Source organism: Equus caballus, chromosome 16 (assembly GCF_041296265.1).
Source record: "Equus caballus isolate H_3958 breed thoroughbred chromosome 16, TB-T2T, whole genome shotgun sequence".
Classification (NCBI taxonomy): domain Eukaryota; kingdom Metazoa; phylum Chordata; class Mammalia; order Perissodactyla; family Equidae; genus Equus; species Equus caballus.
Genome location: NC_091699.1, coordinates 41672127 through 41690175, shown reverse-complemented (window position 1 = coordinate 41690175; position 18049 = coordinate 41672127). Strand labels below are relative to the sequence as shown.

At 42.8% G+C, this 18049-nt stretch overlaps 1 protein-coding gene and 1 long non-coding RNA gene across 7 annotated transcripts in view; one reads left to right on the top strand and one right to left on the bottom strand.

Moving 5' to 3' along the window:
- Window positions 1-18049, top strand: part of FLNB (filamin B) — a 133244-nt gene that overhangs the window by 55940 nt on the left and 59255 nt on the right. For all 6 annotated transcript variants that reach the window (XR_011426839.1, XR_011426838.1, XM_023620203.2 and 3 more), the window contains exons 5-10: window positions 8928-9046; window positions 10136-10213; window positions 11479-11641; window positions 12226-12423; window positions 15049-15186; window positions 17013-17139. Coding sequence is in view for 4 of the 6 variants with exons in the window: in XM_023620203.2 (XP_023475971.2) it covers window positions 8928-9046; window positions 10136-10213; window positions 11479-11641; window positions 12226-12423; window positions 15049-15186; window positions 17013-17139 (823 nt within the window). In the remaining 2 variants the exon portion in view is untranslated. The remainder of the gene's footprint in view (window positions 1-8927; window positions 9047-10135; window positions 10214-11478; window positions 11642-12225; window positions 12424-15048; window positions 15187-17012; window positions 17140-18049) is intronic.
- On the bottom strand, window positions 11031-17912 carry LOC138918027 (uncharacterized). Its single transcript, XR_011426841.1, has 3 exons — window positions 17806-17912; window positions 16950-17218; window positions 11031-13322 (listed from the first exon to the last, which is right to left on the bottom strand). It is a non-coding gene; the product is annotated as an uncharacterized lncRNA (long non-coding RNA).

Here is an 18049-nt window from a genome sequence, read left to right as displayed (position 1 = left end):
ATTTTAGTGCAGTATCCCTGGGATGAAGAAAGGGCTACTCTTCCCATTTTTCAGATGAGGAATCAGAGGTCCAATCCATGGGGGTTAGGGAGTGGAGGCCTCACCCCAGATCACTACTGTCAGTGATGGGGGTGAGGTGGGAGCCTGGGTCATCTGGCTGCTGATTCACTTCTCCTTCAGTTATGCTAAAGCGCCCTCAGATTTCCAGATGGGGTGGGAGCTATTGTTAGCCCCTGGCAGACACTTCCTTGCTAAGACATCCTGTTTATGATCTCCAAGGCAGCTGCCAGGAGTGTTATGCTCAGAACGTTACGGTGGGTCGAAGTCATTTCAAGGAGCTTGGTTGCCTGGCTGGCACCTGACTTCAAGCACACTAGCTTTTTAGGGAGAGCAGTTACATTCCAGCCCAGTGTGGTTTCTGCTAAAGATTAGCACAGCGAGATACAGCTTATTCCCTTTTCTGTGGGGACGGGAAGGGGTGCATTTTATTCCTTAATTTTCATAGCTATAATTATAACTATTATAACATTTAGACACACAAAAATATCTTGAATCTGCAGTTCTTACCATTCTAACATAATAGTTTTCTCTTGCCCTTTGTGTGTGCATGCTTGCATGCGTGTGTGTGTGTGTGTGTGTGTGTGTGTGTGAGATTGTTGAATTATTTAAAAATAAATTGCAGCAAGGTGATGGTTCACTCCTCAATACACCAGCAAGCCTCTCCTGAGAAGAGGACATTCTCTAACATCACCACAATATTCATTATCACACACAAGAAAATTAACAGTAGTCACATATCAACTAGTATCCAGTTTGTATTCAAATTTCCCTATTGTCCTAAAATTGTCTTTTACAGTTTTTGTTGTTTTACAAATCAAGATCTGATTAAGATTCACTAGCTACATTTGTTTATTTCTCTTTAGACTGTTAATCTAGAATAATTTCCCCCAACTTTTCTTTTTTTAATGACATTGACTTTCTGAAGAGTCCAGGGTGCTTGTCTTGTAGGATATCCCATACGCTCATCCCCTTTGAAGACAGCACTGCCCCCCTTGGTGTCAGCTTAGTCTGAAGATGACACACAACAAGGGCAGTGGTGCTGATGTGTGCTGTTCTCAGCCTCAGTGGCCAGATGAGGCGCATCTGTGTTTTTAGCTTGATTTAGACTAGAAGACAGAGTCTGATGGGTCTAGAACAGACCCACTTGCCATTTGAGGTCCCTTTGGCAATGAGGTGGGGTCTGCGCAATCATTTGCGTTACGCAGGGACTGGGGACTTTGTTTAAAGCCCTCCCTCCATGTGCAGTCACTCCAAGGTCGGCATGTCCATGCTTGCTTTACAAGTGCTTTCTCTAAGCCATACCAAGGGTGGTGGCTGGAATAAGGAATCTCTGATTTTAAAGGCTGTGCTTCCTTAATGGCAAAAAAACTGCAAACAGCCAAATAAATCTTTTGTCAACAAACTTGGTCAAATGGATTGAGTCTAATCAAGGCATAAAATGCTTGTTTGCAATAACCTTATCATTTGCCTTTCCAGCTTCCTCATTGTTAATGTGAAACGGTTTCCTTTCACAGTGCTGTTTTCTAGAAAATGACTACTTGCTACCATTCAGGAATGTGGCTAGTCATTGCCGTTTCCTTCGTCTGTCTTTATAACTGTTGTGCACTTGGGGAGGAAACACAGCTATAGAAAAAATATATATTTATATATACACCAAGACATATATGTATCTATGCTTTCATTTTTTTGTTGTAGTAAAATATACGTAACACAGTATTCACTAATTTAACCATTTTTAAGTGTACCGTTCAGCGGCATTCAGTATGTTGACTGTATTGTGCAACCATCCCCACTCTCCATCTCCAGAACTTTTTCATCTTTCCAAACTGAGACCCTCTACCCATTAAACCGTAGCTTCTCACTCCCGCCTTCCCCCAGCCTCTGGCAACCACCACTCTACTTTCTGTCTCTGAATTTGCCTATTCTACATACCTCATATAAGTGGAATCATATAATATTTGTCCTTTTATATCTGGCTGATTTCACTTAGCATGTTTTCAAGGTTCATCCATGCTGTTGCATGTGTCAGAATTTCTTTCCTTTGTAAAGTTGAATAATAATTCAATTATATGAATGTACTGCGTTTTGTTTATCCATTCTTCCATCAATGGACATTTGGGTTGTTTCCACCTTTTAGCTATTGTGAATAATGCTGCTGTGAACATAAGTATTTGAGTCCTTGCTTTCAACTTTTTGGGTATATACCTAGGAGTGGAACTGTTGGATCCTATGGTGATTCTATATTTAGCTTTTATTTTTCTTTTTAAGTAGGAAGACAAAATGGTCGTTTTAGGCAATAGGGCCACATGTGTGGCCACATGGGCAGGGCCTTAAGATGTTATCCGTGCCCCATGGTGAGACAAAGGGCAAGTACAGTTTGCTATCTCTCCTATGTGGCCACATTGCTTCATTTCTGCCAACGGAACCAAGGACTAGAGAACATTTCATCTTCTAGTTTCTAAAAGGGTGGAGAGGTTTATTTTATTTTATCTTTTGGATGTTGACCAGATTGCAGTTACCACTTGCGGATCCACTCACTGGAAGGAGACAGGGCTGGGGTGAGGTAAACCTGCAGCCACAAACAGATCTTTGTAGCGGGCTCCCTTGTGGGGTTAAGTGTGTTGAAAGCATGTATCCGTGAGCTAAGCAGAAACCTTTTCTAAAACCTGTGTTCTGTGTGAAGCATTCACTGCACAGCAAGCCTTCAACACCTTTCGTTGTGAGTAATTGTGGGGAATGGCTGTCTCTGGTAAGCATAGCTCCCAGGGGCTTCACAGAGTGTGAGATGTGGTTCGGTCTCCTAACCAACCATGGTTAGCCAGGGTGGATGGGCCCAAGCCCAGGCCTTCAATAAGCTGCTGACGAAGTTGTTTCTCAGGCTACTGGAGTCAGATGGAGTGGGTGTTTATGAATATATTAAGTTCATGTTTCAATCTCTTTGTTAAATAACCTGATCATTATGTAAATTTTAAGCAAAAGGGAAAATGTAGAAAATAAAAATTGAAAACCTTGCTTCCCAACTGTCAATACCATTTCTTCCTTCAAAGGTATTTCTTTCCAGCCTTTTTCCTATACTGAAATCAGTTCAAACTATGTATTTTCTTCAATTTGCATTTCTTACCCAACAGTATGTGAATGTTATCTTTTTATATAACACTTTACCACCACCACTTTTTCTTAAACTAAGTCGTTTATTGGAAAACTAATACAAAGTATCATAACAAATGACCCAGTGTCTTCAACAGACTGATGGCAAGGAAAAGAAAAGATGGAAAGAACCCTAGAGATTAAATGAGACTTAAGAGACTAAGCGAGCAGTTGTAGAATGTGAACCTTATTTGGATCCTATTTAAACTGACTGTTAAAAAAATGCATGATAATTATAATATAATTGGAAATTTGAATACTGATTGAATATTTGATGATATTGAGGAATTATTAATTTTTTTGATGTAGATAGTCTAAAAATGTCTTTTAAAGATACATGGTAAATGTTTATGGAGGGAAAATATGAGGATTAGGATTTGTTTCAAAATAACACAGGAGGAGGGAAGAGATGGGAGTGAAGGTGTGAAACAAGACTGGCCATGAGTTGATAGTCGTTGAAGGTAGGTGATATGTACACAGGGGTTCATTTTACAGTTCTCTATGACTGTGTAAGTTTGGAATTCTCCATAATGCAGAAATACTTCTAGGAAGATGGAGGAGATGTACTTTTCCTAGTTCTTCCTGCCGCATACTGCTAAAATCCCTGGGTATTTTATAAAGGACAAGCATAAGGAGACTCTGGAAAAGAATAAGACAAACTGGCCGGGGACCTCAGGACCCAGGGACCAGCACTGTAGTGAGTTCCTTGGTTTTCTTTTAACTCGTGTATCCCAGACTTGGAGCTGAAGAAGCTGAGAGCTGGAAACACCAATGGACACAAAGACAAAAAGCCCCAACAAAAGCCTACTGTCTCTGCCAAAAGACCAGGAAAGGGCAGCCCAGCAAGGCAGAATGCTTTTAGACAATCACTCCTCTACTCCAACCAAACACCACAGAAAAAACTGTGGCCACCACAACCGTCACTTACACCAGCAAAGGCGAATGGGGAGCCCAGAGTTTCACCATAGATAAGGAGGCCCCCCTCCCCGCAATGATGTCTGTAGAGGCCGTTTGAGGAGTACTAATGAGGCATTCCTACCCCTTTCAGCTACTAGTGGAGGCCTAGTCGGGAGCTGGAACTCCCTCCTCCGCCCACCAGTAATGCGGAGCCCACCTCACTGTGAGTATCAGTGGAGGTTGAATGTGGAACCTGGACTTCTTCCCCGACTGGCAGCAACGAGGCACGCACCCTCCTTTCCCCTGCTGGAGCAGTATTAAGTAAGACCCCGAGTCTCATAATCCCCAGAACATGCAGCTTTCAGTTGAAACATCACTCATCCTACCAAGAACCAGGAAGATCTCAAACTGAATGAAAAAAAAATAATCGATTGATGCCAACACTGTGATGATAGAGATGTTAGGATTATTTCATAAAGATTTTAAAGCAGCTATTGTAAAAAGACTTCAACAAGCAATTACAAATACATTTTAAACAAATGACAAAATTGAAAATCTGAGCGAAAAACAGAAGATACAGGGAGAATCAAATGGAATTTTTAGAACTGAAAAAGGCAATAACAAAAACTCAGTGGTTGAGCTCCATAGCAGAATGGAAGGACAGAGAAGAGAATCAGTGAACTGGAAGATAGAACAACAAAAATTACCCAATCTAAATGACAGAGAAAGTAGACTGAAAGAAATGAACAGAGCCTCAGGGACCTGTGGGATGATAACACAATGTCTAACATTGGTGTCATAGTTGACACAGAAGGAGAGTCAAAAGAGTGAGGGCTGAAAGAGTGCTCGGAGAAATAATGGCTGAAAAGTTCCCAAATTTGGCAAAAGATATAAATCTATGGATTCAAGAAGCTGAGCTAAGCCAAAGACTATAAACACCAAACAAATAAACAAACAAAACCACACCAAGCCACATCTTAGACAAACTTCAAGAAACTAGACAATAAAAGCTTGAAAGCAAGCAAGAGAGAAATGATACCTTACCTATGGGGGGAAAATAGGATGACAGATTTCTCACCGAAACCATGGAGGCCAGAAGGAAGTGGCACAAAATTTTTACGTGCTGTGAGAAAAGAATTGTCGGCCTGGAATCCTATATCCAAGGATAATGTCCCTCAGAAATGAAGAGGGAATCAAGACATTCTCAGGTGAAGCAAATGTAAAAGAATTTCTCACAAGCACATCTACACTAAGAGAGTGGTTAAAGGAAATTCTCTGGACAGAAAGGAAACAATGAAAGAAGGAATCTTGGAATAACAGGAAGAAAAAAAACGGTAAGGAAAATATGGATAACTACAATAGACTTTCCTCAAAAACCACAAGCTACCAAAACTCAACCGAGATGAATAGATAACCTGAATGATCCTATAACCTTGAAAGAAAGCAAATTTGTAATTTAAAAGCTCTTGGGAAAGAAATCTCCAGGCCCAGATGGTTTCACTGGAGAATTCTACCATACATTTAAAGAAGAATTCACACCAATTCTACACGATCTCTTCCAGAAAATATGAGAAGGGAACACTTCCCAATACATTTTATGAAGCTAGTTTTGCTCTAATAACAAAACCAGACAATGGCAATGCCAAAAAAGAACTACAGACCAATATCCTTCAGGAATATAGATGTAAAATTTCTTAACAAAATATTAGCAAATAAAATTCAGCAGTATATAAAAAGAATTATACACCATGACCAGATGGGGTTTATTCCAGGGATGCAAGTCTGACAATATTAGAAAATCAGTCAGCATGTATTAACAGGCTAAAGGAGAAAAATCACATGACCTTATCAATTGATACAGAAAAAGCACTGGACGAAATTCAACAGCCGTCCGTGATAAGAAGTCAGAAAAAGAGCAATAGACGAGAACTTCCTCAATTTGATATAGAGTAACTACCACAAAAAGCCTACAGCTGACATTATAATTAATGGTGAAAGACTGAATATGTTCCCTAAGATCAAGAACAAGGCGAGGATGTCCATTTTCACCACTGTTGTTCAACATGATGCAAATTTTAGCAAGTTCACTCAGGCAAGAAAAGGAAATAAAAGACATACATATTGGAAAGTCAGAAATAAAACTGTCTCTATTTGTAGATGACATGATTGTCTATATAGAAAACCCTAAACAATCTACCAAAAAAGCTCTCCTTGAATAAGTGAGTTCAGCGAGATCACAGGATACGAGATCAGCATACAAAAATCAGTTGGATTTCTGTCTACTAGAATGAACATGAAGACACCAAAATAAAAAAGACCATACCACTGAACAATTGCTCCAAGAAAAATTGAGAAATAGATGTAAATGTAATGAAACATGATAGGATCTATATGCTGAAAACTACAAAAACACTGATGAAAAACTCAAAGAAGACCTAAATAAATGGAGAGACATGTTTTCATGCATTGAAAAAGTCAAAGAATAAAGATGTCAGTTTCTCCCTAAATTGTTGTTTAACACGATTGCTATTAAAATCCCAGAAAGATTTCTTATAGATTTAGAAAATATTATTATTCCAAAATGTATATGGAAAGACAAAGGAACTACAGTAGGGAAAGCAATTTTGAAAAAGAGAGATAATGTGGGAGGAATCCGTCTACCTGATTCCAAGGCTTAACTGTAAAGCTAGACTAGAAATCAGGACTGTGATATTGGCAGAGGGATAGACGCACAGATCAACCAAACAGAATCAAGAACCCAGAAAGACACCCCCAAAATACGCACGACTGATTCTTGACAGAGGTGCAGACGCAATTCAGTGGAGAAAAGAGGGCCTTTTCAACACATGGTGCCTGAACAATGGGACATCCATAGGTAAGGAGAATGAACCTCAGCCTCAGTCTCTCACTTTATGTAAAAGTTAACTCAAAATGGATCACAGACTTAAATGTAAAACATATAACTATAAAACTTTCAGAAAAAAATGTAGATGAGAATCTTTAGGATCTAGGGCTAGGCAGAGAGTTCTTAGACTTAACGCCAAAGGCATGATGTGTAAAAGGAAAAAAATGAGAAGTTGGACTTCATCAAAGTTAAAACTTAAAAAATATTTTTTAAAGTACCTTCTGTCTCAAAGTCTTGGCCTGGTACGTGAGACTGGGGTGCATGTGCTGTCCAGGGCTTTCTCTCAGTGAAGGGTGCACTTCTGGATCACCCCACTCTCCTGTAGGATAAACTCACTCAGCTCCTGCCCTACAAGCCACCCGGACACCATCTCAAACAGAACTCAAAGTGTTGCTGAGACAAAGGGCCTGGGGACTGGATGTTACTTTTAAAAACTTTTTAAAACAATGTAAAACTTTTTGCAGTTAAGAGAATGAAAAGACAAGCTAAAGACTGAGAGAAAATATTTGGAAAGCACTAATTATCTAGAATATATAAGGCACCAGTATCTAGAATATATAATGAACCCTCAAAACTCAACAGGCCAAAAAACAAAAAAATAACCAAACAATCCAACTAGAAAATGGGTAAAAGACATAAATAGCCATTTCACTGAAGATATGCAGATGGTAAAGAAGCACATGAAGAGATGTCCAGTATCATTGGCCATTAGAGAAATGCAAATTAAAGCCATAACACACCTATCAGAATGGCTAAAGTAGAAATTAGTGATAGCACCAAATTCTGGCAAGGATGCAGAGAAACTGGATTCTGATCATTCATACGTTGCTGGTGGGTATGTAAAATGGTACGGCCACTCTGGAACACAGTTTGTCAGTTTCTTAAAAAGAAGTAAACGTACTACTACCACACGACCCAGCAATTGCATTCCTTGGCATTTATTTATCCCAGAGGAATGAAAACTTATGTTCACACACAAACCTGTACACAAATGTTTATAGCAGCTTTATCGGTACTAGACAACCGGAAACAACCCGGATGTCCTTTGATGGGTGAATGGTTAAACAAATGGTAGTACATTCCTCTCATGGAATATAACTCAGCAATAAAAGGAACAAACTGTTGATACGGGCAGCAACCTAGATGAATCTATGGAGAATTATGCTTAGTGGAAAAAGCCAACTCAAAAAGGTTATATGACATACAATTCCATTTATATAATATCCTAGACATAAAATTATAGAGATGGAGAACAGATTAGTGGTAGCTGGGGTGAGAAGAGGGTGGGGTGAGGAGGAGTGGCAGTGGCTATAAAAGGGCAACTCGAGGATCCCCGTGGGGATAGAATGTTCGTTATCTTGATTGTGTCAAGGTCAGTACCATTCTTGTGATATCGTTCTAGAGTTTTGTACGAAATAACCATTTGGGGAACTGGGTGAAGGATATTATTTTTTACACCTGCATATGACTTTATCTCAAATTAATCCACTCACTCATCTCATAATAAAAAGTTTAATTTTTAAAACATAGTTGAATGCAATTTTTAAAAATTTCAAGTCATAAAAAATTGGTGTTTGATGAAAAATGAGCCATTCTCTCATACCTCATTCCTCCCCTCCGTGTGTCCCCTTCCTCAAGTCAAGCCCCCAGTGCTAGTTACCACATTGTTTTTCACAGTTGTATAGACTTCTGACTGAATTGCTCTGGATATTTCAGAATAGGCTGCTGCTTAAATAACAAGGACAAAATTAGGGCTTTCAACCCGTTTGACTATCTTTGTTCCAGTGGTTTGTCCCTGTCTCCCACGAGACAGCTGTGGGGCTGGGTCCCATCTCTCAGTTCCTTGGAGACACAGTGGCTGACGGCCTGTGTCAGGGCCTGGCCCAGCTTGTAACATGCGTGTGTAAACCCGTGACAGGAATTGAGCCCACTGGAAACATGGTGAAGCAGCCGGCCAAGTTCACCGTGGACACCATCAGTGCTGGGCAAGGAGACCTGATGGTGTTTGTTGAGGACCCAGAAGGCAACAAAGAAGAGGTATGTTGGAGGATGCTGCCTGCCCTGTCCAGCATCCCATGGAGCTTTTGGGGCTTGTGACACAGCCACGGACTGTGCCTCCATTTTCCTCATTAAAACTCATGACAAGCACTGTTTTTTACCAAAGGGATCTTGAGGCTTACAGCAGTTAAAATAACCTCTCTGAGGGCTGTGCCTTGAAAAATAACATAGGGGCTGGCCCCACAGCCAAGTGATTAAGTTTGCATGCTCCGCTTCAGTGGCCTGCTTCAGATCCTGGGTGTGGACCTAGCACCGCTCATCAGGCCCTGCTGTGGTGGCATCTCGCATAGAAGAACTAGAATGACTTACAACTAGGATATGCAACTATGTGTTGGGGCTTTGGGCAGAAAAGAAAGAAAGAGGAAGATTGGCAACAGATGTTAGCTCAGGGCCAATCTAAAAAAAAAAAAAGGAAAATAATATAAATTGATACCCAAGGACACAATGTTTAATAAAATAAAGGATACTTTGGATTTTTGGATTTAGCAAAGTTCTTATTAGTTGAGGTTTTAGATACCAGTGGCCAGAATAACGAAGTGATTCTTGCCCTACTCTCTTCCCACACTGACCATCCTTTGGTTTCTCCCTCAGGGCTTTTGCACATGCTGTTCTCTCAGTCCACTTATCTTCTTAAGATCATATTTTATTCCTAGTGCTCAGCACCATCTGAAATTTTAAGTTTCTCCCCCTAGGGCAGGGATTGTGCCTGATTCATTCATTGTTTTATTTTTGGTAACTGACACTGGGCCCGGCATTTCGTAACTCTCAATAACTACTGAGCCAATAAAGGTTTAAGTTACCTGCCTCATTTTCTCTCTTGTCTGGAGAGTTCCAGCCCTGAAAGAGTGGAGAGTCCTGACTTGGTTATACCTTTGTGCTATGTGATTTTGTGCCTGTGACTTCAGGCTGCTTCTCCCCTGGGATGTCTGGCAGGAGTGGGTGGGACAGGAAATAGTCAGTGCCTTCAGGGTCCTGACCTGGCAGCTCGCTTCAGGACCTCAGCTGGCACAGCATGCTCTTTACTCACGCTTGGCACCTTCTCTAACTGTTGGTCATCTTCCCTCCTAGGCACAAGTGACCCCAGCCAACGACAAGAACAAGACGTACTCTGTGGAGTACCTGCCGAAGGTCACTGGGCTGCACAAAGTAAGATGGGGTGTCGTTGCCCGCGCTTGTGCTGCTCTTCTGGGCTTGCTTCCATATGTATGGAAGGAGGATATCTCTGGAGGAAGAGTGGATTTCTTAAGTTAACTTTGATTTTCCTTTCTGATTATGAAAGTATCTGTGCTCATTGTAGAAGATTTGGGATCTGTGTGAATCAGGCTTGAGACGTTAACTAACATATCGAGATTGAATTCCACTAAGTTCTTTGCAATGTCATAAGATAATTCTAACTCCACCTAGGCCATGGAGTGATATGCCTGGTGTATAGAAGCTAAGCAGTGGGCTCTTTGTCTTTAATGCTTCCTTAAGTATTCCCCATCGAGGTGCTCTGGAGGACCTGTCAGCCCTGAAGCCTGAGCTCCACTATAGTGGAGGCCAGCGGCCCACCCATGCGCCTGGAGAAATGATAGGAATCCAGCCCCCAGGCCCTTTGTCTCAGCAACATTTTGAATTCTGTTTGAGTTGGTGTCCAACTAGTTGGCCTGTAGGATGGGCACTAAGTGAGTCTTGCAGGAGGGTGGGGTGATCCAGGAGTGAGCCCTTCATTGCAAGAAAGCCTCAACAGCACACACAGGCCAATCCCCAGGTACCATGCCAAAACTTCAAAACATGGACCATACGTACCACCTTGAGTTTTAGTGAACACCTGGAACCATGGCTGTAGATTCCTCTCATACCCTTAGAACATCATGAATTTGGGGAAAAAAATCTCGAAGGGAGCATTTATGATGTAATTAATTCATATGAAACCCAACCCCATATCCTTGAAAAATTTAAAAAATGAGAACTCTGGCTCAAGTTTTAGATGGAAATCTGTATTTTATCTCAAATCTGTGTATTTGAGAATGATCTTGGTCCCTTGAAAAATACTTTGACTCTGGGTTTGAAATTCTGGAACTGTGCGTTATGTTCTGGGGGGCAGTGGCCCCTTCTGCAGTTGCCTTAAAGGGTCCAATGTCTAGAGATTCAAGTAAACGTCTTGTTCATAGACTGCTTGAGAGACTAAGCCTTCTGATAGCAGCATTTTTAGTTTGCTAAAGGCATAATGCCCCGGGCCCACCCCATCCATATGGCTGATGGGGCCAGGTGGGAGTCCCATTCAGGCCACTTAACCAGGGCTCGTGGTTCCAGCTTCCTTTGTGTGGATAGTCAGGAGAGAAGAGAAGAATGTCGATGCATGTGACTTGATATATTGGTCGTGCTGGGCAGGGAGAAGTGGTTATATCTCACCTGTCCGTCACTTGTAGGTCACAGTCCTCTTTGCAGGACAGCACATATCCAAGAGCCCATTTGAAGTGAATGTTGACAAGGCCCATGGAGACGCCAGCAAAGTCACTGCGAAAGGCCCAGGCTTGGAAGCTACAGGGAACATCGCCAATAAGCCCACCTACTTTGACATCTACACGGCAGGTGATGTGCCTCTCCTCCATGGATCAGGCCAAAGCCTGAGAGAATCCTCAGGAATCCGAAGATTTTGGATGCCTGACCTTTCGTCTTTTAAATCGAACAACCAACAGCAAAAATAGCTTTTTAAAATGTTTTATATTTTTAGGTTTTTCAAAAACAGCTTCTCTAAAATCTTACATTCAATCTCGACTTTGATTACTAGTCATTAATCAGTTTCTGTACACATTTCTGATAGGACTAAATAAGTGTTTCAAAGAAACTGAGTTTTAAGAATCATGTACTAGACCAAATTCTACAAGGTCCTATTGGGGAGGGGGATTAAGAAAAAGAAAGAATAAGACACAATTCTTGAATTGTTAGCTTTCTTTCCAATGTAAAAAATCTAGAAAATAGAGAATGAGAAAAAGGCAAAAGTTCAGCCATGACCTCTGCCCTCCCAAGAAAACAATTGCTAACAAACGTCTTGGTGTGGACCTTCTGAGTGCCTCTGTCTCCTGTGGTTTGCATTTTGTACCTGCTTTTGCACTCAGCAGCAGTGAGCTTTCTGAGAGAATGATGGGCGGCTCACGGAATGTTCCCTCTCATAGGTGCTGGCGTGGGTGACATTGGTGTTGAGGTGGAGGATCCTCAGGGGAAGAACACCGTGGAGTTGCTTGTGGAAGACAAAGGAAACCAGGTGTATCGATGTGTGTACAAGCCAGTGCAACCTGGCCCCCACGTAATCAAGGTCTCCTTCGCTGGGGACACCATTCCCAAGAGTCCCTTTGTTGTGCAGGTTGGGGAAGGTGAGTGCCAGGGTGACCAATTCTTCTGCTTCTAGCATTAAGGCTGACTGTGCTCCAGGCTGGGCTCTGAGGCCAGGAGAATAGTCAGGGCACAACAGTGAACTCATGCTTGTCTCCTTTCTGCCAGAAGTAGCTTACTTTGTCCTCAAGATATTAATACTTGTATCCTTCTGTGAGCTGTGCAGTGACACAAGTGCTTTACTTGTATCAACTCATTTAATCCTCCCCAGAACACTCGTACAGGAGAGTTGTTATCCTTGCTGCGAGATGCCAGACTGAGGCTGTTTGAGGAGTTGGCGTCCGTGGCTGAGGTTAGCAGCAGTAACATTCCTGGTGCCCTGTGGCATCCACTGCTTGACCTTTACTGGCCGCCAGTCACTCAGCACGACTGCATCTCATCATCACACCAGCCTGTGTGTTCCAGGTACTGTTAGTATCCGCAGTTTGCAAGGAGAGACACTGAGGTTTAGATAACTTAAGGTATCAGTGAGTATGGACTAGGCCTCAGTAGGAGTAGAGCCCAGGTCTCTGTTGACCCCTTAACCACGCTGCTAAACTCCTTCTGCACCCAGAAGAACACGTTTTTCTATAATGTCAGACTCTTTCCTTCTGACTTTGTTGCTCCTTTTTTTTTGTTTGTTTGTTTGTTTTCCAACTCTGCTGCCCTTTCTAACCAGTACTTGCCTTTCCCTGTTCTGTCCTCCACATCTGCATCTGCAGACCTGGCTTCCTCTTCTGAATCCTGCTTCTGGGCCAGCCTGGACCCCGAAGCTGTTGGCTTCCTAGTTGAGAGCACTGGGCCAGAGGCACCTCTCTTGGTAAGGGCTGGTTGGGTGGGGCTTCTGTGCCAGTTCTTGGTGCTGCCTGCAGATGTCAGCTGGGCCTGTGCTGTTTGTGACCTTGGGAAATTACAATGCAGGTGTTATTACAACTTGTCCAGCCAGACCCCAAACCCACTGTCTAATTACATTTAAACATCTCTAAGACATCTCAAAATGATGGAGAACCTGGCAGTTTCCTTTAAACTCTTTAGCTCCATTTAGTGTTTATATGAACTGAGCAGTTACCCTTTTGATGTTGAGACTACTGCACATGTTCAGAATTTCCATGAGCGTTTTTTTTTTTAAGACACATTTAAACCCTTTGAGGAAAGTCTGTCATCCTGTTGTGACTTATCTCTGGTATGACCAACTTTTCTCCCCTTGACAAAGAAAAATAATGAAACCAACATGTTCCTAAACAAACCTCTTTTTGATATAATGCAGGAAAAAATTTTGAACAGCTCTTCTAGTTCTAATGGTGTTTTCCAACTTCCTCTCACTCATGGTCTACCTTTTTCATTTCTGGCATATTGCTTCATCACTTGTACTATTTAGTATTTAATTGATAGAGTTTTTCTTTTGGTATACTAACCCTTCCTTCACTTAAATGATTTTATATAAAAGAGAAGCTATATATCACTCTCACAATGGAAAACCAATGTCACTTGCCATACAGTGCCACCATAAACGTATGTTCATCCGTGAGCTACCTAGAATCATCTCCAGCTCCAAGGGTATGTGCGTTTCTCTTTGGGACGCAGTTGTTCGCCAAATAGCCAGCCAAGGACATTGAGGGAGGAGGAATTACTTTCCTTCTATGGAATAAAGAGTCTTGGTTTCTGGAGTCTCTGACCCCCAGTGTAAAGTGTCACGAGTGTATAGAGAGCTGTCAAATAAGCATTGTCAGATTTGGAAAGGAAAAGCCACTTAATAAGCAACAGAACATTTGACCCATTATTCTCCAATTTCTATACTTAAGGAGAAGGTTGCCCATGTTAGCAAAGAATTCCTGGAGTACAAGCATGTCTTTTATCAACCTTCAGACAAACCCCGTGGAACAGTAGTCTGTGGATCTCTCATGTAAGGAATATTAGAAGCTGCGTTTGTCCTTAATTTTTAGACTTACAACTTTAGATTTTTTTAACTAGATCCAGAAGTCAAATTAAGAGTGGTGTTTATTGCTAATTGTTGTGTTTATAGCTGCCCACATTGCAAAGGATCTTGTAACAGACAGCACTAAAATGTTTGTCTACCTTGGCCAAAGTGGGGCTGAACTGGTCTCTTTTTGAGCTATCCTCTGGCTCTTCTTGTGGAAGACAACAATATTTAGACTTTTAAAAATGGCTTACCCAAAGTTTGGAACCTGGTGAGATGTTTTCAAGTGCTACATTTTCCAAGTAGACTTGAAAAAGTCCAGTCTTTCCAATTACTGGGCCCTTGAGTGTGGCAATGAGGTTTGAATGATGTCCAGCACTAGATCTTAACTCTCCTTCACCACTGAGAGGATAAACACCAGAATTCAGGGGCTACCAGGAGCCCAGCAAATCCATGCTGTGCTCTTCTGCTTTCTTCGCCAAAGTAACTTTCCCCTAGTCCCTCTGTGATGTGGCTGGACAAAGTTATGTTGTGTCCTTATTTGCTAGCCTGGTGTGCTCTCTGAACAAGACCGCTGGTCTCGGGCAACTGCTGCATACTCTTTGTGCAAAGCAAACATTTTCTTGGCGGGTGGCTCCAAGTTACCTTGGCTTGCTCAACCCTGACTAAAGAATGAAAGGTTGAATTGATGTCGAAACTGTGCTTGCAGCCTGCAGTCCAAACGCCTGCCGGGCCAGTGGCCGAGGCCTGCAGCCCAAAGGCATCCGTATCCGGGAGACTGCAGACTTCAAGGTTGACACCAAAGCTGCCGGAAGTGGGGAGCTCGGCGTAACCGTGAAGGGTCCTAGTAAGTGTTCCTTTTATCCCTATCTCAGGTGTGATTTTGGCTAACTTTGTAGACACGGCGTATAGATTTCACCCCATGGCCAGTTCTGATCAGTGTATCCCAGAGAGCTGTCTCAAAGATTTGAGGCTGTCTGGGCTCCATGGGGAAGGAAGCAGTGATTGATTAGTAATGTCTGCCCTTGAATGCAGGTGGGAACAGTGGTCACTTGACAGCTTCACATTATATTAAGACTTCTGGGAGTGAAAAAAGCAGTGATGCACTGGAGTTTGGGAAATGCTGTCTTTGGAACAAACACCTGAAGTGGCCCATTTTTTATCTGAGGAAACCTAGGCTTAAAGAGGAAGGGTCTTGCCCTACGTCACACAGCTTGTAAGCATCTGAGCTGGAATTCAAGCACAGTCTCCAAAGCCAGTAATTTCCCTACCATAGGTTACATTTTATAGACTATGAAATTATGTCAAGTACCTAATCACTATGATCAGTGCTTACAGAAGGAGAATAAAATTCCCTAAGAGTAAGTTTTCCTTGTAGATAAATGCCATTCATGGAGGGGTGGGTTGCACCCTGCAGCTCATTCCTGCTCCTTCTTTTAGCAAGGGAGAGAGCAGGCACAGGGACGAGTAGCTCCCCTGTCCTTGAGCGTTCGCCGGAACAGATAAGCAGCTTGGCATTTCTAGTTGCAGGTGTAGCAGCCCTTGGCGGTTTCACTCCCATGCCTTGTGGTATCTTGAGCTTCCTGTGCCTGGACTGCTCTCACCCTCTGTGTTTCCAGCAGGCTAGGAGAGGGGTGTTCTGAGCTCCGGAAAGTTAATATTTGATCTCAGAGCACCAAGCTTCAGGGCAGGCTGTTCCCCAAGGGCAGCCAAGGTTCTAGACTGCCCAGACCTGGAAACCAAGCTGCTCTGGGGCTGCCCTCCCTCCTGGTTTGTTGCTACAGGAGCCAAGGAGGCATTTTTTTCTGACTTTGGATTCTTGCTTGACTAAATGTCTTTCCTGGCCAAACCTCAGGGCTCAACATAAAACAAGTTCCTGCCTGATGGCTTGCTCTGGAGTTTGTGGTGTAGCATCTAAAACCTGTCCTGTCATAGACAGCATACAAGAGATTTCTTGCTTTCGTTGTCTGGCATTAGTTGAAAAAGATATGCTGGGACACTAACCTGAAACTCATGCCAAATACTCATGAAGGTTCATTCCCTCCCCAGTTTTTGTGGGCGGCTAAGATGGGTAGCTATGGTCATTGAGAAAAATTGAGATGTGACTAGATTAATCTTTAGACAGACCAGGAGATTCAGGATCTCATACCCCCCTCATAGCTGAGAGAACTTTCTAAAGCCAGTTAGCTGGGAAATCTTCCATTTCCCCATACTTTAAAGTAGGGATGGATCTATTTTCAGCTTTGTGGTAATCTCCCAGGTTTTGGGGGCCCCCATATTTTGAGGCAGCCTGCTTAGTTTTCCTATGTGGCTTATGTTTTGTAGATATTGCTGTCTTTCTGTTCTTGCCTTTTTTTCCCTTTTTGGTGAGGAAGATTCACCCTGAGCTAACATCCGTTGCCAGTCCTCCTCCCTTTTTCTGCTTGAGAAAGGTTAGCCCTGAGCTAACATCTGTGCCTCTTCCTCCACTTTGTACGCGGGACACCTCCACATTATGGCTGTTGAGTAGAGCAGGTCCGTGCCCGGGATCTGAATCCGCAAACCTGGGCTGCTGAAGGGGGGTGCATGGAACTTTAACCACTCGGCCACGGAGCCAGCCCCTATTCTTGCCTTTTAAATTCTCGTTCTGAGCCTGGGATTGCACTGGAAAGATGACGTGCTTCCTTCCCGCAGAGGGTCTGGAGGAGCTGGTGAAGCAGAAAGGCTTTCTGGATGGAGTCTATGCATTTGAATATTACCCCAGCACCCCGGGGAAATACAGCATCGCCATCACGTGGGGGGGACACCACATTCCAAAGAGGTGAGTCTCCAGCTGGAGTTCTGTCTTCTGCCTGAGGTATGCTCAGTTCAGGGCAGGCTCACGGTGGCTGCTTCCTGGGCTGCAGAAAAGAATGAGATTGGCTTTGTTGAAAACCTTTTTTTTTTTCAGAGCAGCACAGACATTTGGCCTGTTCTCAAAAGCACCAGAAAGTCACTGTGGTTTCAGCTGCATTGCTTTAAATCAAATGCTGGCGGTTTGGGGCTGGTGGGAGGCCGGGAAGCCAGGAGCAGTAATAGCAAATGGGCTGTGTGTACACCCTTATGTAAACTGAGATTCTCTTTCTCTCAGTGTGTGCCTCTGTTCAGCAATGCCATGGGGGTAAAATCTGCTGTGGTTTACATTAAGATCCTCTCCGTGAGTATAGTCAGGATCCAAGGGACGCTGCCTCCAGCTTTGCCTTGTGGGCGTTGCACTTGCCCTCCCTCCCATTCACGTGCTTTCCAGCTCCCCTGGGGGCAACTTTAAACTCTGAATTAATTCATTTTACCTTGAGAAATATCTGGGCGTTAGAGGGTTCTGAGAATCTAAGTAAACTTTCTAAAATCTCCTGTCTAAAGTTAAAGCACATTTATTCATGTATGAGATAAAGCCTATTCAACCTTGTTTTCTTGTTATAGCATAAGCAGGATATGGAAAAATACGCACTTTCATACTTGCCAGGGCTCAGTCTGGTGAGCACTGCTCACAAAAGGTAAATGACCAGAAGGATAATGCAAGGCACTACGGCTTGAGTGCCAATCCAGTGGCCACCTGAGCACCCCAAGGCAGCTGCATTACATTATATTGTTGACATAACAATGGTTGTTGGGGGACCTGCGTGGAGAAAGGGCTTGGCTGGAGATTGGGGTGCAGGTAAAAGGACCAGGCAAGTAGAAAGAATATGTGTATA